Source organism: Protopterus annectens, chromosome 2.part0, assembly GCF_019279795.1.
Source record: "Protopterus annectens isolate FY-2018-M chromosome 2.part0, PAN1.0, whole genome shotgun sequence".
Taxonomy (NCBI): domain Eukaryota; kingdom Metazoa; phylum Chordata; order Ceratodontiformes; family Protopteridae; genus Protopterus; species Protopterus annectens.
The window spans coordinates 1,696,720,507-1,696,747,107 of NC_056728.1; the positions used below are offsets into that span (position 1 = coordinate 1,696,720,507).

The 26,601-nt window shown below is 43.3% G+C and overlaps 1 protein-coding gene across 1 annotated transcript in view; it reads left to right on the plus strand.

Moving 5' to 3' along the window:
• Positions 1-26,601, plus strand: part of MFSD8 (major facilitator superfamily domain containing 8) — a 626,971-nt gene that overhangs the window by 101,120 nt on the left and 499,250 nt on the right. Inside the window, exon 4 of the mRNA XM_044061750.1 lies at positions 10,747-10,987. Within this exon, the coding sequence (XP_043917685.1) occupies positions 10,747-10,987 (241 nt within the window). The remainder of the gene's footprint in view (positions 1-10,746; positions 10,988-26,601) is intronic.

Below are 26,601 nucleotides of genomic sequence, written 5' to 3' on the forward strand. Positions count from 1 at the left end.
TTCTGTCAGTAAGGCAGTTGGCAACCCATCGAGTGACATAAGGATTAATGCCCAGCTTAGTAAGTTTATCTATGATTCCAGAGTGGGGGTGGTGTCGAAGGCCTTGGTGAGGTCCAGATAGGCTGTGTGGACCACCTTTCCCTTGTTCATGGCTCTGGAGACTGATTTGAAGAAGTCAATCAGGTTCAGGAGACAAGATTGACCCTTCAGGAACCCAAACTGCATGGGGTCCAGTGTTTGAAGGTTGCCAATGTCTTTGTAAGCTCTATGATAATACGTTCCATGGCCTTGCAGATCAGGCTTGTCAGACTGATGGGGTGGTAGTTCCTGGGATCCAAGGTGGATCCCCCTTGTGGAGTGGGATAACTGTAGCTGTGTGCCACTCAGTGGGCACAGAGTCTGAGGTGAGGCTATGATTAAACATGGCACTTAGGGGAGGTGCCAGTTCATTTTGTAGTTCATGTAGTACACAGCCTGGGATGTCGTCTGGTCCCATGGATACTGTATTTTTAGCTTTGGAGAGTGCGTTTTTTACCTATGTGGCCATTATTACCAGAATTTGGTAATCTTTCAGTATTGAGATGGGCCCTGAGGGGGGTGAAGTTTGCACTGAATTGATCTGCCAGGATATTGGCAATATCCTTGGGATCAGTATATTTAATGCCATTCTGTTGTAGCTCAGAGCAGATCTGAGCATTTCCATTTAGATTCTTGACATAGCTGTAGAATGCCTTGTGGTTGTCTTTGGAATCTTTGGCAATTTTATTTTCATAACTAGCTTTGGAGGATTTTAGGTGTTTGCCTTACAAACACAAGGTGCGGGGTTTGAGTCTCACAAGGGATAATTGGCTAGGCTTAAAATGGCTCATAAGGGCAGTTAGCTTAGTACTACTCTATGAACCTATGAGGGATCTCAGCTTCTTACTGAGGCTGGTAAGGGAGTTTTTTGCATCCTGGGATTTTCCTCTTTTCTGCAAGTTTCTTCCTTTTGTTGTAAAGTTTGTTTAAGGCAAGGGACCACCAGACTGGCTTCCTTTTTTTTTTGGAGGAGAGCATCTTGGTTCTGTTGGGGATGGCACGATTCATGCATGAGTGGATGTGCTCGTACAGTGCCTTAGTGTAGGATTCAGCAGTCGAACTTTCAGTTCCCGTCTGCATGGGTGTCATGAAGTTTGTCACTTCTGACTTGAGTAGCATGAAGTTGTCTTTGGAGAAGTTTTTTTTACAGAGGTTGCCTTACTGGGGGGTGGGGGTGGGATGTGGATGTTAAGGGTGGTTAGCTTATGGTCAGACCTGACCAACGAGGGGGTGACCATAGGTGTGGAGCACTGATTTCCCATGTTGGTAATGACCAGGTCTAGGATATTGGACCCCCTGGTGGGACTAAGGATTAGTTGATCCAGAGCGTTAGAATTTATGAATTCCAAGAACCATTGGGCATTGACTTCAATAATTGGCTACATTTCTGGTGTCATTCTAAGGGGATCCAGTATCTGTCTGCTTGGGATGACATGATTGACAGACCTCAATACTTTGCCGGAGATGGCCTGCATCTGTCACCCCTAAGTTTCCGGATACTGGCTAAGGCTCTTGCCCACCCCTATAATGCCTTTTTTAGGCGGTATTCCAAAGACCAAATTACCACCATAACAGCTATAAATAAATGCAATCTGAGGGTCATGCTGCTCAATGCTAGAAGTCTAAATCTCAAGATGCACTCACTCAAAGCACTCACTCAAAGCACTCCTCAAAATGGAGAACATTGACATTTATGCTGTAACGGAGACCTGGTTTAAAGCAGCAGAAAGCACACCTGCGCTACCAGGCTATAATTCATTCCACACCTTTCAGCCTCAGAACATGGACCGAAGCTCCAAAGGTGGTGGTGTCTCCATATTCATAAAGGATATGCACACCTCCAGACTAGTAGCCCTGCATAACAAATCGGCAATACTTCAGGTACAACTAACAGTGAGTAAGACGGCAATTCAGGTTGTAGCCTGCTATAGGTCCCCAAACATGTCCCAAGACTCTCACTCCACGTTCCTAAGAACCCTGGAAACTATTAAGGTCCAACCCAACACTCTCATACTAGGTGACTTCAGCTACCCCTCCATCAACTGGGAAAACTACTTGTGCACCAATACACTTGCCCAACGCTTCCTGGAATTCATTAATTCCAATGCGCTGGACCAGCTCATTCTTTCCCCCATTAGAGGAAGCAACATCCTTGACCTGATTGTTACTAAAATGGGAAACCATTGCCCAACACCAGTAGTCAATTCCTCCCTGATTAGATCAGACCACAAACTAATTACCATGGAAATCCATATCTCACCCACATGACCAGCAAAGGTAACCACCATGAAAAACTTTTCCAAAGCTGACTTTGGGCTCCTAAAAACAGAGGTGACTAACTTCACAGCACCCATGCGAATGGAAAATAGGTGCTTGGCTGCCGGATCGTACACCAATGCACTGTACAAACACGTACATAAATGCATGGAACTAGCTATACCCAACAGAGCCAAGATGCTCTCCTCCAAAAAAAAGGAAGCCAATCTGGTGATCCCCTGCCATTAACAAACTCTACAACAGAAGGAAGAAACTGCTGCAGAAAAAGGTGAAGTCCCAAGACTGGAAAAACTCCCTTATTCGCCTCAACAAAAAGTTGAGATTCCTCATCAAAACCTCTTAATCTAGCTATGAAGGCAGAATTGCGACAGACACTAAAAACAACCACAAAGCCTTCTACAGTTGTATCAAGAATCTCCATGGCAATACCCAGATTTGCTCTGAGTTACTGCACAATGGTACCTCCTATACTGAGCCAACAGATATTGCCAAGATACTGGCCGGCAGATTCAGTGCCAACTTTACCCTTCTCTCCCCCTCTAAAGGACCAATCACAATACCGGAAGAATGCCAGGCACAGGTTAAAGCTGCATTGTCCTAGGCCAAGAATACAGCTTCCATTGGACCCAACAATATCCCTGGCTGTGTTCTACATGAACTACAAAGTGAACTGGCACCACAGCTGTGTGCCCTGTTCAATCACAGCCTCAACCCTGCTACAGTCATCCCTCTCCATAAAGGGGGAAAGACGACAGACCCTGGGAATTATCACCCCATTAGCCTGATGAGTCTGATATGTAAAGCTATGGAGTGCATCATCATGGACCTAATTAACAAGGATCTGGGGAATCTCCAAACTCCGGATCCCATGCAGTTTGGTTTTGTGAAGGGTAGGTCATGCCTGCTCGACCTGGTTGACTTCTTTAAGTCAGTCACCAGAGCTGTGGATGAGGGCAAGGCAGTTCATACAGCCTACCTTGATCTGGCCAAGGCCTTTGATACCATTCCCCACTCAGGAATTATTGACAGACTCACCAAACTATGCATCAATCCATATATAATTAGGTGGGTTGCAAATTGGCTCACAGATAGAACCCACAGTGTGAAAGTAGCAGACTCTAAGTCAGACTACCGACCAATTGCAAGTAGAGTCCCACAGGGATTGGTCCTGGGTCCTCTCCTGTTTGGCATGTACTTCTCAGAAGTCCAGGCCAACACGGAGGGACTCTGGCTGACCAAGTTCACAGATGATTGCAAACTGGGAGTCATAATTAACTTCCCCACGTGATGTAGACATCCTACAGAAAGGTCTCACTGAGACCAACGACTGGTGTCGAAACCATGACCTTAAGCTTAATGTCAGATAATGCGTTATCATTCCCTTTGGGAAAAACTCAGTTCCCACTAATACCACATTGATGGTAGCCCACTGAACACTGAAGTCGTTGTAAGAGATCTGGGGACACAGGTTGACAGCAACCTCTCCTTCGACCACCACATTGTCACTGTGGTCAGAAAGTCCTTCTATGTGGCACATCTCATTACCAAGGGTTTTGCATCCAGGAAGAAAGAGGTTATCATGTCTCTCTACTCTTCCCTCATTAGACCAATCATCGAATATAATGCCCCATTTGGCATGTACCTCACTAAACACCTGCAACAACTGGAAAGGCCACAAAAGTACCTCACGAAGAGGATCCTGGGCCTTAACTACATGCCTTACATAGAATAAAAAAACTCCAGCTTTTCTCTCTCTCATGTCGTCTGTTAAGAGGCGGTATCTGCTTGACTTACAAAACCATGTCTGACCCAGCCCTGTTAGAAATGTTACACCTAAAAAAATTCTAGTCCCTCTGCACCACACGCTCCAGGGACTTCAACCTCATTACCACAATGAGCAGAACATGCTGGAGGGATAGGTTCACAACCCAGAGACTGCCCATGCTCTGAAATAGACTTCCCAAACATGTCAAGCACAGCACCTCACTGGTCCTTTTCAAGAGAAATCTTGATGAGTGGAGGGGGAAATAGAAAGTTCACCCTGGGGATCACTCCAGTGGCTCCACTTGATAGAGGCACCAGGAACTAAAGGCAGCATGATGCAGGGGCACTTCTGTGGGCTAGGCTTGTAAAGGCTCCAGGGCCGTTGGCCTAGTACACACCTATGAATCAAAGGTGGACACCCTGTCTCTGCAGCAACTGGCTGGCTTCTTTATGTTAATAGATAGGGATCCTTCCTTTGATCAGCAGATAACCACAATGGCATAAAAGGCCTTTGGTGTAGTTCACATTATTCCCTGGGATATAATCATTTGGCCTAGGATATTGCTGTTTTCTTTTACACCTCATTAGTATAGCCGGCACTTGAGTAGTGTGCTCTTTTGTCTAAGAATTAAGGTGAGCACTGTGGTTCCAGTGATCATTTTTGCTGTTTCATTTAGCTGGAAAGCTCATGTTATAGATTATCACCTATATGCCTTCTCCTTTGCAGAACTGCACAACTGTACTAACATGAGGTATGCCTTCTTTATGCAGTGCTTGATGTCGGCTAGCATTTGTGAAGCAGCAACATTGTCAGCTTGTACCTTATAGCAGGGGAATGTTCAGCTGCTTGAAAAATCAGGACTAATGACAGCTGCCATCTTTTGCATCAAAGCCATTTTATTTTACTGCTACAAATCTGTTGTATTTAATACCTTTCTAGAACTGGGTGTCTATTATATAACTGGGTATCTGTTATAGTTTCCTGACATTGGATTAGGTGGTCCCTAACAGAATGTTACGTTTTTTGTTTGTTTTTTTGGTAAGATCTTGGCACCTGATTAGTGCTGTCTTTGTGTTTTTCCGCAGCAAGCATCTCTTGCTTGCTTTCTTTCTGTGATACCTAATAGCAGAACTTATTGGCCTAATGGGCAAAAAATTTGCTTTGTATGCCAGGGATTGTGGGTTTAAGTCACACTTCTGGTGGCATAAATTTTGTCTAGTAGCATAGAGAATTAAAGCTATGAATATTTAACAAGTTGCTTCCTGTAGTCCAAGGTTTGATTCCTGCAGCCTCCATATTCCTGCTGTGTGACTCTCAGCAAGTCGCTTATCCAGACAGTGTTCTGCAGCAATTGAGAAATTAGGCTCCTCCCTGATGTTCATCGTGCATTACAGCTGCAGTAGTTACATATGGGTTTTCAGCAATTCCAAAGTCTTGGTCCGGCCGGTTGTTGTCGTACTCTTCTGGCGTCAGGAGGCTAGAGTATAAAGACACAGCCGGCGCCATCTTCTTCAGTCTTTTTGCCGCACGGTGCGCAGAAGCAGTTCTCGGCCAGCTCCTGAATTACGAAAAAGACCGAAGTCTTCATTAAAGCTAAAGAACCTTTTCTTGCCTCAGACCGATGTCAGAAAATAATTGTATTTCTTGTGGGAAGCAAATACCGCATAAGGATTTCCATTCCCTTTGCATACCTTGTTTGGGCCCAGACCACGCTGGTGCTACTTTCAAACTATCAAGTCGGTAGACGCGTAACATTATTTTGGGAAAGCGTTTAACTATAAAATGTCGCCGGATACTCCGACTACCGCTATGTCCAGGACCGTCAGTCGAGAACTGCGGTCTCCAAACAAGCTCCACGTGGGCGGTTCTCAGTGAGACGCCTTTGCAGTCCCTGACTCGACACTCCGGGGTCTTCTGTGCCTGAGACCGCTGGTTCTACCTGCTCATGTCAATGTGGATAGATCTACATCCACTCATGGTGTATTCCTTCATCTTCCTTCTCCATCAAGGCCTTTACAAAAGCAAAATCAGCCAAGCAACTTTCTAGGCCTGCCTCACAAGGCCCAAGACCTGGGCCCGCTAAGAAGCACATGCTTAAAATGGCTGAAGACCTGATCACTCTTATTAGAGGCTCACAGGCCCTCCTGACAAGAGACCCAGAGTAGAGGAGGATTCTCTCCTTCTGACCAAGATTCCGTTTTATCAGAACATTCTGATGCTGAAGAACAGTCTTATTCTCCCTTTGAGGATTCGGATGCAGAGCAGTCCATTCCTTCTGTATCCCCCTGAGGATTTTTCCTTTGGGGACTTTACACTCCTTGAGAGAGCACTTCCATTGGGAAGGCCAAGATTTTAAGAAAAGGCTCAGGGAATTCCTCTGGTTACCTCAGCATAGGCCTCTGGCTATTCCTCCTGTTTTGGAAGTTTTAGATGATGTATACCGGAGGCCTGTTTAAATCCTGATTCTCTGCCTCCTGCACCTGTTAAGCCTGATAGGTATTACAGGGTTCCTAATTCTCATCAGTTCCTCTATAAAGGCCATAATGCAGATCCTGAAACTATTTCTCAAGGCCCTAAAGGAATTAAGGCTTCCACCAAGAACCCACTGCCTTCAGAAAGGGAATCTAGATCTCTAGAAAGGTGGGGAAAGAAGGTTTACACTTCGCCACACTTGCCATGAGGGCCTTAAACTGCCAGTTTCATATGATTAGATATCAGCAATTTCTGTTATCACAATTAAAACAAAATGTCACAGCCTGAACAACCAGATTTAAAAGAGTTGCAGGATATGATGCATAGTGCTGAGCAAGTGGGCAAGCACACCTTACAATGTGGTTATGATGCACTAGAGGCCTCAAGCAGATCAGCGCCACTGGAGCAGTCATTCGCAGACATGCATGGCTAAGGGAACAAAACCTTCCAGATCAAGTGAAAGCAAAAATTCTGGATGCACCATTACATAAGGATGTTCTTTTTGGGTAATGCTGAGGATATTTTAAATGGAAGAAAAGGCAAAATCTATGCAAACTGTCAAAGCTTTCTTACAGGTTCAGCCACCAAGGTTCAGCAGGAATTGGCCATCAAAAAACTGGTCCTTTCCAACCACTGACAAAGCCCAAAGGGGCAGATACAGGCAGAGGACAAACACAAGGATCCTACAGAGGCAGACAATGGCAATCACCTACACCAAGAAGTGGTGACGACAGTGCACAGCAGTACAGAAAGCAAACTCAATGACTCCCTCATTTCCATGCCAAGCAGAATTCAACTGGCAGCACCTTTGGGAGGAAAACTGGCACTATTTGCAAACAATTGGCATATTGTCACAACAGACAAATGGATTCTGGACATAATAAACAGAGGCTACAAATTTCATTTCCACACTCTTCCAAAAATGAGAGGCATGCCAAACCTACCACAAAATCAAAGGGTAGAGGCACAACTACAAATTGCAAAGCTCCTAAACATGAGGGCTATACAAAAGGTACCTACGCACCAACAAGCACAAGGTTTTCATTCAAGGCTTTTCTGGTGCCAAGAAAGGAAGCGACTGGAGACCCATTTTGGACTTATCCATTCTCAACACATTTCTCCTAGTGCCAAAATTCAAGATGCTCACATTACAGCAACTCCTTCCCATGCTGGGCAAGGGGTTTTGGCTGGTAACCTTGGACCTCAAGGAGGCATACCTGCATGTCCCAATCAGACAAAGTTGCAGAAGATACCTCAGATTTCTTGCAGGTTCAAGTCACTATCAATTCTCTGCATTGAGTATTCACCAAGTGCCTGGCATCAGTGATTGCATACTGCAGACTTCAAGGGATACAAATTTACCCTTATCTGGACGATTGCCTGATCCAGCGGACAGCAAACTTCTCAAACATCTGGGATATGTGACACGCTTACTTCTTTCTCTGGGATACACCATCAACAAGGAGAAATCAAAACTAACACCCTCTCAGAAAATTACCTTCCTGGGTGCCAACTTGGACACAAACACCCAGATGGCTTACCTAACAACAGAAAAACAAGGGCAACTATCTCATTACTTCAAAATGCTTGCAAATAGTACCAGGCTTACTGCAAGGAAAATCCTGCAGGCTCTGGGATTCATGGCATCTTGCATTCTTCTAATCCCATGTGCAAAGCTGCACATGAGAATGGTACCTAAAAAATCTATGGTCTCAACACAGTCACAGCTTAGAAGCGGAGATTCCAATAATTCCCTGCCTACAAAAGGAATTCATATGGTGGTCTCAAGCATGCAAACTAAACAAAGGCCTCCCATTCTGCAAGCCTCAAGCTACACAAGTCATAACGACAGATGAAGGACAGGTGCATTCAAGGCAGATGGCACAAAACAGAAAAGCACCTTCACATCAATCAAAAAGAAATGCTGGCAGTAATAAATGCAATTTCAGCTTTCAGAGAATTCCTGCATCCAGGACAGCTGCTCATAAGAACAGACAACACCACAGTAATGTGGTACATAAACAAACAAGGAGGGACTCATTCATACCCCTTGTGCAGATTAACCATGACTCTTTGGAACCTAGCTCTGGAAAGACAAATAGAACTCCAGGCTCAGTACCTACCAGGACTGGAAAACACACTGGCAGACACTCTGAGCAGGCATATGACAGATCCTCACGAATGGAAGTTACATCCACACGTATTCACAGAGATTGTTCAAGCATGGGTAGGCCAGACATAGACCTTTTTGCCTCCCACAAAAATCATCAATTAAAAAAGTTTTGCTCAAGGACCTTCCACCCAAAGGCTTGGAAAGTGGGCCCTTTCATTCACATGGACAACTTGGTCAGTTTATGCATTCCCACCACTACCTCTGCTGCCCAAGGTGCTTCTGAAAGCAAGAACAGACAAGCCAAGGATGATACTGATTGCTCCAGATTGGCGAGACAACATTGGTATCCACTTTTGAGGAGCCTAACACACACAATTTCAACACAGTCAGCTGAAAACTCTCAGTCTAGCTGCATGGAAAATCCCTTAACTTCACATCAGGCACTACTCTCCAAAGAAGTGCAGGATGTCATTTTGGAGGCTAGAAGACCATCTACAAGCGGTTTTGCTGTTGGAATGAAGAAAGAGGACAGGATCCTAGAAAATTAAACCTGCCTCAGATTTTACAATACCTAACTGAACTTTTGAGCAAGGGGACTCTCCTTTTCCTCAATCAAGATACATGCCTCAGCAATATCTGCAGAATTCAATATGGACCCCCCTTTATTCTCACAGAACATAAGGCCTCCAAGGAAACAACCAGTGCCAGCTTGGGACCTCAACTATGTACTGGAAAAATTGACATTGCCTCCTTTTGAACCAGCTGCTTCAGCAGAATTACAATATTTATCCTGGAAAACAGCTTTCCTCCTGGCCATCACTATCTGAGTTACAGGCCCTCATGGCAGTGCAGCCATTCCTCATATTCCATCAGGACAGGGAACCCTCCTTTATGCCTAAAGTAGTATCTAGGGTAGCCCTAAACCAGGCCATCCACCTTCCTACCTTCTACTCTAATCCTCAAAACAAAGGAGGCTGCTTCATTCTTTAGATATCCATAGGCAGCTCGCTACTACTTGGACAGAACCAAGTCATTCAGAAAATCAGATCAACTCCTAGTTTCCTCAAGGAAACCTGTGACTAAACAGACCATTTCCAAGTGGATTGGTCACTGCGTTATTCCCATCATGGACTGGTATCAGATCACACTCCACTCCACAGCCACCTCTACAGCCTTCCTCAGAGGAGTGCCTACTAAAGATATCTTGGAGGCAGCCACTTGGAGTTCTGTACATACCTTCACAAAGCATTACCATCTGCCTTTATACTCCAGAACTAGAGCAGGCTTTGCCACTGCAGTTTTGCAGGGCATTCTAGCACAACCCAGTTCCCTACCACCCTATACATAGCTTTGGGATTCAACTACTGCAGCTGTAATGCACGATGAACATAGTACAGTTTTGTACCTACCATAAATGTAGATGTTTTCCACCCTCCTTCCCTCTTGATAAGACCTTGGGGTTTGAATACCTATTCATACCTGCTGACTGGGTTATCCTACTATGTTTTATTTGCTTACTATTGTGTATTACACTAATTTATGTATTGCCTTCCTTTTGAAAACCCATATGTAACTACTGCAGCTGTAATAGCCCTCGAACATCTACATTTATGGTAGGTACAAAACTGTACTTTCTTCTACATCACATGCTTAGTAACTTTCTGTGAACCTGTACACCTATAGACTGTTCTACAGTTGTGGAGTGCACTGAAATCATGTAAACTTTCAAAAATATTATTTGCTTGAAAGTGGCACATGTTTTGTTTTATATGTGCAGATACAAGTATTATGTAATAACTCCAGTGTGTTAACATCAGTGCCCTTCCACTGTTGATGTAAGTGTAACACATACTAACTAGTGCATCTAATCCAGTAATCTGTTTCCTTCTCCCTCATAGTTTGAAATATCCTGTGAAATATCCTGTGATGTAGATTTCTTTATAGGCTCTTTTTTTGCTTATTGTTTTTTTGCTTTGAAAATTTCTAGGATATGGAAGCCTTCTTAACAGGTGCTAATAATACTTTTTTAATATGTCTGCAGATTGATGTGACAGCAGATGCCAGCTTTCTGGGATGGGTTGTTGCTGCGTACAGTCTTGGCCAGATGGTGGCGTCCCCCCTCTTTGGTCTGTGGTCCAATCACAGGCCAAGAAGAGAACCACTCATTGTATCCATCTTGATCAATGTAGCAGCCAATGTTCTTTATGCTTATGCTCATGCACCATCATTACACAGGAAGTACTACATGCTGATTGCTCGAGCCTTCGTGGGTTTTGGCGCAGGTAATAAAGACCACTGAGGAGTTACAGCTGGAAAATGTTATGAAATGTTTTAACAATGTATACTAAGCAGATAAGGCAGTGAGGCCTGATAACTCACCCTCTATTTTTTCTCATCTTTTTGGTGAAATTAGGATTTCTTGGGGAGGAAGTAGTACATTTTACTTTATACTGAAGAATTCAGCATAGAAAATAAGATCTTACATAATGATGGTGGAAGTTGGTTGATGTTGTACTCTATTTTCATAGGATATTTTCATAGGATAACTGAACAAGGGAGGAACTGCTGTGCTACTGATACCTAATAAAAATTGAGAGGATGCAGTGGCTGCTGAGTTCATTTTGTGAAAGTGGGCCAGTATGCAATGGGATTCCCTCCTTGCTTTGAGCTGGGATATAATGCCAAGGACTACATCTGAATAGGGGGTCTAGAAGATGGGCCTGTCCGATTTTCGTTTGTCCTCTTTTTAGGAAATGATTCAGGACAAGATGCACCAAAAAAGCTATTATTAGAAAATTGAAATCAAAATCTAAATCACCTTCAACTGAAGTATTGTAAAGGGGATAAATTGTGGTAGGATCTTCGGACAAAAGAAGGAGCAAATTACATAGAAATAAATGGAATCTGCAGGAAAAATACATGCATTATAGTGTTCAAGAGGAGGACTTAGGTTTAGGGAAAGGTAGGAATTCCAATTTATTAAATCTTGGAGTGAAATATAATTGTTAAAAGGAATGCAAATGTGTAATGTATAATGCATGAAAGTAATGAAAATTTTACTGTTTGTTTTCTATTAATGGATATCTATCTATGCCATTGTATTAAACGTGAGGGCTTAATAAAGGTGTTTAAAAATGTCACTGGTGTAGCAGTATATAGGTTCATTGGTGTGTACTAGGCTAATGGCCCTGGAGCCTTTACAAACCTACCCCATAGGATTACACTGGCATCTTGCCACCCGATCTTAGTTCCCAGTGCCTCTGTTGAGTAAAGCCACTGGAGTGATCCCTGGGGTGAATTTTCTATTTCCCATCCACTCATCAAGATTCCTCTTGAAGAGGCCCAGTGAGTTGCTCTTCTTGACATGTATGGAAAGTCTATTCCATAGCATGGGCAGTCTCTGGGTTATGAACCTGTCCCTCCAGCATGTTCTGTTGATTGTGGTAATGAGGTTGAGGTCTCTGGAGCGTGTGGTGCGGAGGGATTGGGATTTCTTTAGATGTAGTATTTCTAACAGAGCTGGGTCAGACATGGCTTTGTAAGTCAAGCAGAGATCACCTCTAAGTAGGTGATATGAAACAGAATAATTGGAGTATTCTGAGTCTGTCCATATAGGACAAGTGTTTAAGGCCTAGGATCCTCTTTGTGAGGTACTTTTGCGGCCTCTCCAGTTGTTGCAGGTGTCTAGTGAGGTACATGCCAAATGGGGCATTGTACTCAATGATTGGCCTAATGAGGGAAGAGTAGAGAAAGACAATGACCTCTTTCTTCCTGGATGCAAAACCCTTAGTAATGAGATGTGCCACATAGAAGGACTTTCTGACCATAGTGGCAATGTGGTGGTCAAAAGAAAGGTTGCTATCAACCTCCAGATCTCTTATAATGCCTTCTGTGTTCAGTGGACTACCATTGATGTTGTAATTAATGGTAACTGGGTTTTTCCCAAAGGGGATGACGACACATTTTTTGGCATTGAGCTTAAGGCCATGGTTCTGACACCAGTCTGTTTCAGTGAGGCCTTTCTGTAGGATGTCAACATCACTTGGGGAGTTAATAATAGCTCCCAACTTGCAATTGTCTGTGAACTTTATCAGCCAGAGTCCCTTCATGTTGGCCTGGACTTCAGAGAAGTAGAAACCAAACAAGAGAGGACCCAGGACCGAACCCTGTGGGACTCTACTCATGACTGGTCAGCAGTCTGACTTGGAGTCAGCAGTTTTCACACTGTGGGTTCTACCTGTGAGCCAGTTTGCAACCCACCTAGTGATATAGGGGTTGATGCCTAGCTTAGTGAATGTTTCTATGATTCCTGAGTGTGCAATGGTATCAAAGGCTGTGGCCAGATCAAGGTAGGTTGTATGAACCACCTTGCCTTCATCCTTCATCCACAGCTCTAGAGACTGACTCAAAGAAGTTGACCAACTTGAGCAGGCATGATCTACCCTTCACAAACCAAACTGTGTGGGATCCAGAGTTTGAAGATTCCTTGTTTATTAGGTCCATGATGATGCGTTCCATAGCTTTGCATATCAGACTCATCAGGCTAATGGGGCAATAGTTCCCAGGGTCTATAGTTGCTCCTCCTTTGTATTGAGTGATGACTGTAGCAGTGCGCCATTTGGTAGGGACAAAGCCGGAGGTGAGACTGTGATTTTTGTTGAGGCTGATAAGGGAGTTTTTCCAGTCTTGGGACTTCACCTTATTCCGCATCAGTTTCCTCCTCTGTTGTAGAGTTGGTTTATGACAGGGGACCACCGGATTGGCTTCCTTTTTTTGGAGGAGAGCGTCTTGGTTCTGTTTGGTATTGTGAGATCCATGCATTTGTGTACGTGTTCATGCAGTGCATTGGTGTATGATTCTGCGGTCATGCAACTGATGGGAATGGGATGGAGGATTTCATTAGGATGCTAGTTAAAATGAATCCAGAGGTTTAGAATAACAGATGACATAGGGGTTTGGGATTACATTTCCTTCACAATAAGTAAACTGATAAATACATGCACACATATATACATAAATGCACACACACACACACACATGTGTATTGTTTGTCCTTTTTTTTTAAAAGAAAAATACCTGACAGAAAAATCTATCCAATTTCAGAATTATTTTATCTCAGATTAGTGACGGGTTTGCAGGGTTGACCTTATATTTAAAATTTAACCTTGTACTAAATATTGCATATTATTATGTATAGTTCGTACTCTAATGACTCAACAAAAAGTATGCAGCTATTTCTGACAATGACTTTCCCAGTAGCCTTATACTGTATATGTTTTGTTGTTGTGACTTAAAGATCGTGTGCATCTTTGTGAAATGGAATGCAGCACCTGCATTAACATTTCACCATTTTTGAGACGTTCACTGGTGGCTAGTGGCTAGTCTTATCCTATTTTCATAGCTAATGATTTCATGTGAAAATAGGGCTATCAAAAAGAGCACTGCAGTGGCTGATGATGTTACTTTTTGGAGGGCAGGCTCTGATGGGTGTTCCTTTGTGACATAGTGTGGGACAGAACCCAAGACAGGAAAGCTTCTGTCCAATAGAATATGAATCGGTTTATTAATGTTATATTGCTGACACCTTTTTACTTTGATATTCCCACTTCCTCTTACAAATTACTTGCTCAACAGGGGAAGTGGGTATGCATTTTCCCCCGTCACATGGATACTGGATGGAGCACCAATTTTAAAGTGATACAATGGCCACTCTGTAATACTAATACTTAATGAGCACAGCTTTGTGTATTCATTATTATTGCATTTCCGAATAGCCATTCTCAAACTTAGTCATTTTTATTTTATTTAATTAGTTTTGTTTTTTTTACTTTGTTTTGTTGCCCACTAGACTAGATCAGTAGGAAACACCTGAAGCCTCTATCTGTTGTCATTATTATGCTTAGTGTGATGACATGGGTCCGTGCAGCATTCTGCAAGGTCGTGGTAAATGGCTTATATTTGAAAAGAATGTAAATGATTAAGGAAGTACAATTTTTTAGTGTGGTCAATGCATTGTAAAAGAAGAATCCTAATTTTATTAAGGCTTCAGTCATTCTGGATGTTTTACAGGTAAGCACTAATGTCTGTTCCACATGATCTTTTGAGTTATTTGCTGCATCTCATTAGCTGGGCAATAACCTCATAACCACTATCTATGAGGCATTACAGCATTATTGAAAAATGGTTCTTAACCTCTGTTTGACAGTATTGTCTTATTGTTGAATATTTTTGCCAGCAGTGATACCAGGTTCCTTATATTCCATAGCCATACCAGCATGAATGGAGAAAGGGCAGTAGTTATACACCTTTTCCAGAGTTTAGCAAGCTCTTTGAAAAAAGTATGTTTTTTTTTCCTTTTTGTTTTAATTCACTTCTCCTGACCCTACACAGCCTCAGGATCTTCCTCCCCAGCTTTCCCACATGCTCATCCATGGATTCCCCCAGTGGTTGCTATTACTGGGTAACCTGGACATGAACCTTCAACTGGTGGGCCCCTAGACTCTTTAGGAGGGGTAATCTCAGTGGTGATTCCCTACTAGGCCTGGGGAGTGAGGTATCTGAGTACGAAAGTGACAGTTCAGCCTAGGGGCTGTCATTTTTGTGGCAATAGGTCATTTCCCCTAGCTATGGGAGTAGCTAGTATCATGACATCAGGGCATCATCACTACTCTGTCCTTCCTAAGGATAGGAGAGATGGTCGTCTGCTACTTCATTCTTACCTTCATGTTTATTACCTAAGTTCTACACACCACCAGTCCCATCATTGGTCACTATTCTTTTATTTTTTGAGCCTGGCCTATGTTTTATACCACCTGTGTATTATCTTGTTTATTGTGTACCAGTAATAATGCCCTCCCAGCACTCTTCGCAACTCCCTCCACATTTCACTATGTTCTCATTTCTCCACCTTTCTGCCCTAGCTCTCATAATCTTTCCATTGCTTTTCTCCCACTCTCACCAGGACCTTGTATCCTTGTAAATCCTCCCTCTTTCAATTCTCATTCTGCCTTCATCACTCCCAGTGGCCATCAATTCATAATTCCCTTCTCTCCTCTCCTGTTTTCTTCCTCTTCCATTCTTTAGCATAACTATAACAGCTCTTTTAACTCTGTTATATTTTTATCAGTCACCAGCCTTTGACCTGTACACCTGAGCGGCACATACTTCATCTGGTGTTCCTTCTTCCCTCTTCATCAAATCCCCAATCACAGGTATACACTTCCATTTCCAACTGTCTGACAGTACAGCCACTTTTCCACACTATCCATATTTTCGCGAGCTCCTGCTGTAGTCTGCCACCTTCCACATCTTTTCCTCTCCATTTCTTTACCTTTGTACTGTAAGAAGTCATGCTGTCGCTTTCTTTCTCAGTGCTCCTTCTCTCCCAGTCCATTTATGCTCCTGTCATACATTGGACCACATTCGCATCCCCCATATACCTAGTTAAATCAGATCTACTAACTCTCCTTTTCATTTTAAGCCTTCTCCTTAGATACCTCCCCCAGATGTGTAATAATGCCAGGATGGTTTATCAGGACATGGTACTGGGGACGAAAGAGACAAAGCAACTCCAATCCCAAGATAAGTAAAAAAACATTTTTTTATGTGTTACATTTATGTTCAGGCTGACACTGACATTCCAGCACAATGCTTTAACAGTAGACTTAGTGCAAGCTAAAGTCAGTGCCCTTATGACAAAACCAAAATCTGTGTCTTTCTCAGATTTTGGTACTTGTCTTAGAGGGATCTTAAATTCAAATGACTGTGGAGGCTGTACGAGGAAGTAACACACTCATTTGAGGACCACAGAATGCAAGACAAAAAAGGTAGTTAGTGCTGTAGGTCCCCATCCCTAGAATTATGCTGGTTTGAAGGTTGCTTGAGGTCTTTGCACCATGAGTTTGATATCCTTGTGTGGATAGCAGGGTATAGTATGTAGGTGTTCAGCTCGGTTGTCTTCTTAAAGGCATAGAACTGGGTTAGATCCTAATATGTATGCAAACATGGTTAGGAGCAACATACCAAATATAATTTAAAAATATTTCATTCCACTGTAATTCAATTGGAAGTTAGATGTTCATCGTGCATTACAGCTGCAGTAGTTACATATGGGTTTTCAGCCGGCAGGCGGTCCCTCGGTCGGCCGAATTCCAAAGTCTTGGTCGGCGTCGGTTGTTGTCAGCGTACTCTTCTGGCGTCAGGGAGGCTAGAGTATAAAAGCCACAGCCATCTTCTTCAGTCTTTTTTGGTGCGCGAAGCAGAAGCAGTTCGCAAGTGCGGTCGGCCAGCTCCTGAATGGGGAACCTTTGCCTCAGACCGATGTCAGAAAAAGTTAATAATTGTATTTCTTGTGGGAAGCAAATACCGCATAAGGATTTCCATTCCCTTTGCATACCTTGTTTGGGCCCAGACCACGATCGCGCGGGCGGCGTGCTTGCGCTTTTTTTCTAAACGCATATCAAGCGCACTATCAGAGTACTTCAACATTATTTTTGGAAAAGCTTTAGCTATAAAATGTCGGAAATACGATACTATGTCGACTACTAAGAAAAAAAAAGGACCGTCAGTCGAGAACTGCGGTCTCACCCACACCCCCTGAAACAAGCTCCACCGTGACCCGGTTCTCAGTGAGACGCCTTTGCAGTCCCTGACTACCGATGACACTCCATCGGCGGGGTCTTCTGTGCCTGAGACCGCTGGTTTCTCGCCCCTTCTCGAGACTACCCCCAAGCACCTGCCCTTGTCGAACCCACCAATGTGGATAGATCTACATCCACCCATGGTGTATTCCTTCATCTTCCTTCTCCATCAAGGCTTTTACAAAAGCTAAATCAGCCAAGCAACTTTCTAGGCCTGCCTCACAAGGCCCAAGACCTGGGCCCACGCTAAGAAGCACATGCTTAAAATGGCTGAAGACCTGATCACTCTTATTAGAGGCTCACAGGCCCCTCCTGGCAAGAGACCCAGAGTAGAGGAGGATTCTCCTCCTTCTGACCAAGATTCCATTTTATCAGAACATTCTGATGCTGAAGAACAGTCTTATTCTCCCTTAGGGATTAGGATGCAGAGCAGTCCATTCCTTCTGTATCCCCTGAGGATTTTTCATTAAACTTTACACTCCTTGAGAGAGCACTTCCATTGGGAAGGCCAGGATTTTCGACTCCAAGAAAAATTCCTCTGGCTACCTCAGCATAGGCTTCGGGCTATCCCTCCTGTTTTGGAGGTTTTAGATGATGTATACTCGGAGGCCTGTTTAAATCCTGATTCTCTGCCTCCTGCACCAGTTAAGCCAGATAGGTATTACAGAGTTCCTAATTCTCATCAGTTCCTCTATAAAGGCCACAATGCAGATCCTGAAACTATTTCTCAAGGCCCTAAAGGAATTAAGGCTTCACTGCCAAGAACCCACTGCCTTCGGAAGGGAATCTAGATCTCTAGAAAGGTGGGGAAAGAAGTTTTACACTCGGCCCACCTTTGCATGAGGGCCTTAAACTGCCAGTTTCATATGATTAGATATCAGCAATTTCTGTTATCTCAATTAAAAACAAAAATGTCACAACCTGAACAACCAGATTTAAAAGAGTTGCAGGATATGATGCATAGTGCTGAGCAAGTGGGCAAGCACACCTTACAATGTGGTTATGATGCACTAGAGGCCTCCAGCAGATCAGCCGCCACTGGAGCAGTCATTCGCAGACATGCATGGCTAGGGAACAAAATCTTCCAGATCAAGTGAAAGCAAAATTCTAGATGCACCATTACATAAGGATGTCCTTTTGGTGGTAATGCTGAGGATATTTTACGTAAAATGGAAGAAAAGGCAAAATCTATGCAGACTGTCAAAGCTTTCTTACAGGTTCAGCCACCAAGGTTCAGCAGGAATTGGCCATCAAAAAACTGGACCTTTCCAACGACTGACAAAGCAAAAGGGCAGAGACACAGGCGGAAGGGGCAGAGGACAACCCCAAGGATCCTACAGAGGCAGACAATGGCAATCACCTACACCAAGAAGTGGTGACGACAGTGCACAGCAATACAGAAAGCAAACTCAATGACTCCCTCATTTCCATGCCAAGCAGAATTCAACTGGCAGCACCTTTGGGAGGAAAACTGGCACTATTTGCAAAAATTGGCATATTGTCACAACAGACAAATGGATTCTGGACATAATAAACAGAGGCTACAAATTTCATTTCCACACTCTTCCAAAATGAGAGGCATGCCAAACCTACCACAAAATCAAAGGGTAGAGGCACAACTACAAATTGCAAAGCTCCTAAACATGGGGGCTATACAAAAACAAGCACAAGGTTTTCTGGTGCCAAGAAACGACTGGAGACCCATTCTGGACTTATCCATTCTCAACACATTTCTTCTAGTGCCAAAATTCAAGATGCTCACACTACAGCAACTCCCCATGCTGGGCAAGGGGTTTTGGCCATTGGACCTCAAGGAGGCATACCTGCATGTCCCAATCAGACAAAGTTGCTGAAGATACCTCAGATTTCTTGCAGGTTCAAAACACTATCAATTCTCTGCATTGCCCTTTGGCTTATCTGCTGCGCCCAGAGTATTCACCAAGTGCCTGGCATCAGTGATTGCATACTGCAGACTTCAAGGGATACAAATTTACCCTTATCTGGACGACTGCCTGATCCAAGCGGACAGCAAACTCGTACTTCTCAAACATCTGGCATATGTGACACGTTTACTGCTTTCTCTGGGATACACCATCAACAAGGAGAAATCAAAACTAACACCCTCTCAGAAAATTACCTTCCTGGGTGCCAACTTGGACACAAACACTCAGATGGCTTACCTAACAACAGACAAACAAGGGCAACTATCTCACTACTTCAAAATGCTTGCAAAAGTACCAGGCTTACTGCAAGGAAAATCCTGCAGGCTCTGGGATTCATGGCATCTTGCATTCTTCTAATCCCATGTGCAAAGCTGCACATGACAATGGTACCTAAAAATCTATGGTCTCAACACAGTCACAGCTTAGAAGTGGAAATTCCAATAATTCCCTGCCTACAAAAGGAATTCATATGGTGGGCTCAAGCATGCAAAGTAAACAAAGGTCTCCCATTCTGCAAGCCTCAAGCTATACAAGTCACGACCACAGGCCTCAGCATCACGCCCTGGGCGCACATGAAGGACAGGTGCATTCAAGGCAGATGGCACAAAACAGAAAAGCACCTTCACATAAATCAAAAGAAATGCTGGCAGTAATAAAGGTTTTCAGCTTTCAGAGAATTCCTGCATCCAGGACAGCTGCTCATAAGAACAGACAACACCACAGTAATGTGGTACATAAACAAACAAGGAGGGACCCATTCATACCCCTTGTGCAGATTAACCATGACTCTTTGGAATCTAGCTCTGGAAAGACAAATAGAACTCCAGGCTCAGTACCTACCAGGAATGGAAAACACGCTGGCAGACACTCTGAGCAGGCATATGACAGACCCTCACGAATGGAGGCTACATCCAGTATTCACAGAGATTGTCCAAGCATGGGGAAGGCCAGACATAGACCTTTTTGCCTCCCACAAAAATCATCAATTAAAAAAGTTTTGCTCAAGGACCTTCCACCCAAAGGCTTGGAAAGTGGACGCCCTTTCATTCACATGGACAACTTGGTCAGTTTATGCATTCCCACCACTACCTCTGCTGCCCAAAGTGCTTCTGAAAGCAAGAACAGACAAGGCAAGGATGATACTGATTGCTCCAGATTGGCGAACAATTTCAAAACTCTTCACAGTCAGCTGAAAACTCTCAGTCTAGCTGCAAATGGAAAATTAACTTAACACATCAGGGCACTACTCCAAAGAAGTGCAGGATGTCATTTAGAAGACCATCTACAAGAAAAAAATGGAAGCGGTTTTGCTGTTGGAATGAAGAAAGAGGACAGGATCCTAGAAAATTAAACCTGCCTCAGATGTTACAGTACCTAACTGAACTTTTGAACAAGGGACTTTCCTTTTCATCAATCAAGATACATGCCTCAGCAATATCTGCAGAATTCAACATGGATCCTCCTTTATTCTCACACCCTCTACTGCGACAGTTCCTCAGAGGGCTAAGAACATAAGGCCTCCAAGGAAACAACCAGTACCAGCTTGGGACCTTAACTATGTACTGGAAAAATTGACATTGCCTCCTTTTGAACCAGCTGTTTCAGCAGAATTACAATATTTGTCCTGGAAAACAGCTTTTCTACTGGCCATCACTTCAGCTCGTAGGGTTTCTGAGTTACAGGCCCTCATGGCGGTGCAGCCATTCCTAATATTCCATCAGGACAGGGTTTCCTAACCCTCCTTTATGCCTAAAGTAGTATCTAGGGTAGCCCTAAACCAGGCCATCCACCTTCCTACCTTCTACTCTAATCCTCAAAACAAAGGGAAAGGCTGCTTCATTCTTTAGATATCCACAGGCAGCTACGTTACTACTTGGACAGAACCAAGACATTTAGAAAATCAGATCAACTCCTAGTTTCATGCTGTGGGGGTCAAGGGAAACCTGTAACTAAACAGACCATTTCCAAGTGGATTGGTCACTGCATGTTATTCCCATCATGGAAAGCTACTGGTATCAGATCTCACTCCACTAGGGCCACAGCCACCTCTACAGCCTTCCTCAGAGGAGTGCCTACTAAAGAGATCTTGGAGGCAGCCACTTGGAGTTCTGTACATACTTTCACAAAGCATTACCATCTGCCTTTATACTCCAGAACTAGAGCAGGCTTTGCCACTGCAGTTCTGCAGGGCATTCTAGCTCAACCCAATAGTACCTACCACCCTATACATAGCTTTGGGATTCTACCCATATGTAACTACTGCAGCTGTAATGCACGATGAACATAGTACAGTTTTGTACCTACCATAAATGTAGATGTTCGAGGGCTATTACAGCTCTCCTTCCCCTCTTGGTAAGACCTTGGGGTTTTGAATACCTATTCATACCTGCTGACTGGGTTATCCTACTATGTTTTATTTGCTTACATTTGTGTATTACACTAATTTATGTATTGCCTGGGGCACCTGACATCTGGGGCAAGAAAGACTGAAGAAGATGGCGTCGGCTGTGTCTTTTATACTCTAGCCTCCCTGACGTCAGAAGAGTACGACAACAACCGGCCTCCGGACCAAGACTTTGGAATGCTGAAAACCCATATGTAACTACTGCAGCTGTAATAGCCCTCGAACATCTACATTTATGGTAGGTACAAAACTGTACTTTTCCTTGAATGTATAAATGACTGTGTAATTAGGGTAATGGGCATTCTGAACCTAACCAACATCACAATTGTAACTCCTTGAAAATAGTCCAACAAGTAGTAGAAGTATGATTATTCTTTTCTTAACCACTGTAAGTTACTAGAACAAAAAAGTATACCTCTGCTTCAGCAGTTTTGCAGTGGATAGAGCTGAAGGCATATACGAAGAAGCTGAATTCAGTATGGTAGCCATCTTTTCATTGTACTCATGTAGAACAATTTTTTTTAAATAAGATGACATCAAAGATATTTCTGGACTCAATATTTCTTCTAATTCACTGTTGTGCTGTAGAATGTGAAAAAGTTATCTTTATAATGCCTCTTAAGAAACATAAGGGGAAGACAAATCTTAGACCAGGTACTGTGTCAGCTTTAATGGCAATTAGTGCTGATCAGTGGCTGCATCCTCCTCATGTAATGCTGTAACTATAGTGTGGTCAACAGGGAAAAAAAACAAGAAACTGCATGTGGAGCCTGATGTTCATGAAGCAGGCTGTTAAAGTAGAACGATATTGATACACAGCATGCCTAAAATAAATGATTTGCGCTTCTCTCCAATTTTATTTCTGTTCTTTTCTGTATTGATACAGGTAGATTTGGTCAGCATCCACACTGCGGTGCAAATGCTCAAAAATTATAGTATTAGTAGTAGGATTAAGCCCAACCCAGCACTCTACAGCTTCTTTGTGAGGCAAGGCCAAGCCCTTGGATATGTAAATGTGCCATTACTCGCCTCAGCTCCAAAAATGCTTTGACGCTCTTTCTGTCTACATTGATAGCCTTAACTGCAACTATTTCCTCAGACCAAACTCAAAACAACTCCAGAGTATGACCATCACACATTTGCTGCCTCTGTCTCCCTTGGTCATGTATTCCTTCCTTCACTTGTACACTTCTTCCTGTCTTTCTGTCAACAGTTGTCCCCTTCTGTTTACCCCTTTCCCTTAACTGGACTACAGGCAACTCCAACACTTAAAACCCTTGGCACTTATCCAGGCTATGAAATCCAGAAGGAGCCAAATGCATCACCTTTCTGATCAATACACCTGATGCACATAAATTCAGAGAGTTGAGCATTCTTAATGTCCCATGATGCGTCATAAGTACTATACAGCAGTTTTCTCTGTGAAAATGTAAAGTTTAACAGTTATGACCCAGGAAACCCATGCCATGTATTTTAAACTTATTAGAAGCACTAACCATCCAGCCCAGTACCATATAAATGGGTGATTTTAATTACTCTGCTATTAACTGGGAATCCTGTACAACACCAAACATACATGCACAAAGATTCCTGGATTTTGTAAACACAAACTCCCTGGACCAGATAGTCAATACACCAACCAGGAGTGCAACCATACTGAATCTGGTCCTCACTAATATGGGAGACTACTGCACACCCCTACTGTAATGCCTTGCCTGGTAAAGTCAGACCACAAAATGGTCTCCTTTGAAGTAAAAATAAATCCTGGACCCCCAGCTAAACCTGGAATATTCAGGAACTATTCTAACGCTAACCTCCTGCTATTAAGAAAGAACCTGGCAAAATGTCAAGCCCCCATAAACCCTGAAAACACTGCTGCCTATGCAGAACTCTTCACAGAAACCCTATACAAGCATGCTAATAGCTGCATAGAGACAGCTGTACCCACCACAAGAAATTATTACCACTAAGCCATCGAAGAAGTACAGAACTAACTTAAAAAAACAAGCCACCCTGGTAGAATCACAAAATCAATAGGCTGTATAACAGGAGGAAGAAAATCATGGCAAAAATTAGGAGGTGCAGCAACCAGCAGGATAAAAGCAATCTCATCAAACTAGACAAACAACTCAGAGGACAAATAAAGTCTACCAAAGCCAAATTTGAGATAAGTTTGGCCTCCCAGGCCAAGGACAACAACAAAGCATTCTTTAGCTATGTCCGCAACCTCAAAGGCAATACACAATTGTGTGCAGTGCTCTTTGTGAATGATGCCACCTATACTGAGCCAGAAGATATAGCAAACCTCCTGGCTGATCAATTCAGCTACAACTTTACCTCTCTCTTCCCCCAGGAAATATCGTCAACTATAGCTCCCCCTACTATCACTAGGGAACAGGTCCTTAATGCTCTCTCTAAGACCAAAAACACTGCATCAATGGGCCCAGACAGTGTCTCAGGATGCCTTTTAAATAGTGTGAAACATGACCTATCAGGGTCTTTGTAATTACTACTTAACTGTAGCCTGCAAACATGTTTCATGCCTTATGAATGGAGAAAGGCAGCAGTCATCCCTCTGCACAAAGTTGGCCATCTACAGACCCTGGAAACTACAGACCCATAAATCTCACTAGTCTTGTATGTAAAGCCATGGAAATAATTATCTTCTTGATGATCAGTAGAGATATAGTAAACCTCCAGACACTGGACCCAACCCAGTTTGATTTCGTCAAGGGCAGATCATGCCTACTCAACCTGGTAGACTTCTTTGAGAAGGTCACCAAAGCAATGGATGAGAGTAAAATTGTTCGCACTGCCTACCTTAATCTGGCCAAGGCATTTGACACAATACCCCACTTGGGCATTGTTGACAAACTCAGGAGTTTAGATACAATCCCGTATATCACCTGGTGAATACCCATCTGGCTCACAGGATCCAGAAAGTTAGAATTGGGGAGTGCACCCCTACAAAGAGGCCAGTCACAAATGGAGTCCCTCAGGGATCAGTCCTTGGACCGCTTCTTTTTGACATTTACTTCCGAGACGTGAAGGCCAGTGTCAGTAGTCTCTGTCTGACTAAATTTGCAGATGATTGCAAATTAAGAGCTGTCATTGAATTTCACACTGACAAATGTTCTTCAGGAGGGGCTGACACAGACAAACAACTGGTGTCAGAGTCATGGACTAAAACTAAATGCCAATAAATGCATAATAGTGTCCTTTGGGAAGTCATCCATCTCTGGTAACTATCATATTGACAACACAGCCCTTAGAGTTGATCCTAAGGGCTAGGGACAGAGAGAGAGAGAGAGAGAGAGAGCAATTTGGCCTTTGACCATCACATATCTACAGTGGTGAGGAAATCATTCAGTGTTGCACAACTTATAAACAAAGGTATGGCATCTAAGTCCAAGGAAGTCATTGTTCCACTGTATTCGACATTCATCAGACCTATCATTGAGTACAATTCCCCCTTTGGTATGTACCTAACCAGGCATATCCAAGAATTGGAATGTCCACAGAGGTTCTTCACTAAAAGAATGCAGGGTGTAAGTAAAATGTCCTATGCAGACTGCCTCGAGGCCCTATCCCTTCTATTTTGTCTCCTACAGGCTTTTGAGGGGAGATGTGTGCCTGGCATACAGGGCATTGTCAGACCCCACTCTAATGGACCTCATGCATATCCACAAAACAAACAGCACCAGAATTTACCCATTCTAAAGACTTAAACCTTACCTGTGATATAAATAGGACCTGCTGGAGAGATAGGTATGTATCCCAGAGACTGCCCCGTCTGTGGAATAGGCTCCCCATCCATGTGAAGCAGAGTTCCTCCCTAACCCAATTCAAGTGCAACTTGGACAGTTGGATGGGAAACCGGAAATTCATCCCTGGTTTGGCACTTATGTCTCTAATAGACACAGGTAACCAGTAAATGTTTCATCTCCCAGGCCCATGCTTACACTTATCAGGGGTATCAGAACTTGTAAGAGATTTGTGATGCATGGCTAAGCTTAAAAAGGCCCTTGTGGTCAGTAGCCTACTAAACATCTATGAACCTATGAACATTAGATCGTAACAGTACATCATGAGCACTGTTTGTGTAACAAGCACACCAACACCCCTCATTCATTGATCCATTGAAATTCTCTCCATATCGCCAGACACTGTATAAATTTGTTGTTTCATGAGTAGCCCTATTGAAATCTCTTGTACCCACCTCAACGGCAACATGGCAGTATGCCACCAATATCTCTGGTGCTCATTAACACCACATAGTTTTTCCCATATATCCCACTGCTGCCTTCTCCATTCCTTCAGATTTTATATTCCTCAACATTGTGTAGCACAATATTTAAACCATTCTCCTTGGAAACTTGCTTTTTGTTAATGGCATGCATTATAGCACTTTGAGAAATGGTATATTTCCTCATCTCCAATCAGCTCTTAGCTGTGCCAAGAACTTTGTATGCTTCATACATTTACAGTAGTTTCCCAAACAAACTTTGCCCCAGTTCAGCCTTTGAACACCCAAGGGCAAGCATTCATATTTCTTATTCTTTTCCATGTAGCTCTTAATTTCTGTGCCTTCTCTTTTTGGCTAGCTCTCTCCACCTCATTTCTTACATCCTTTTTTGACTCTCTCACCTTCATTTCACATTCTTCCACCTTCATTCCCCTTCATCTGTCCACCTTATTTTGGATATCTGGGAGAAATGAAAACCAAAGCTGCTCTATTAGTTTCACTTGCTCCACCTGTAGACTTCCTTGGTTACTAGGATCTTTGGATATTTCTTTTCCCTGATGACATATCCCAGCTGTTAGTCTCACTTTTAGGTTCTTTCTTATATCTACTGGCCTGTATTTCTTTTCCTATTCATCTCCTCCACTGGTCTCCATCTCCTCATCTA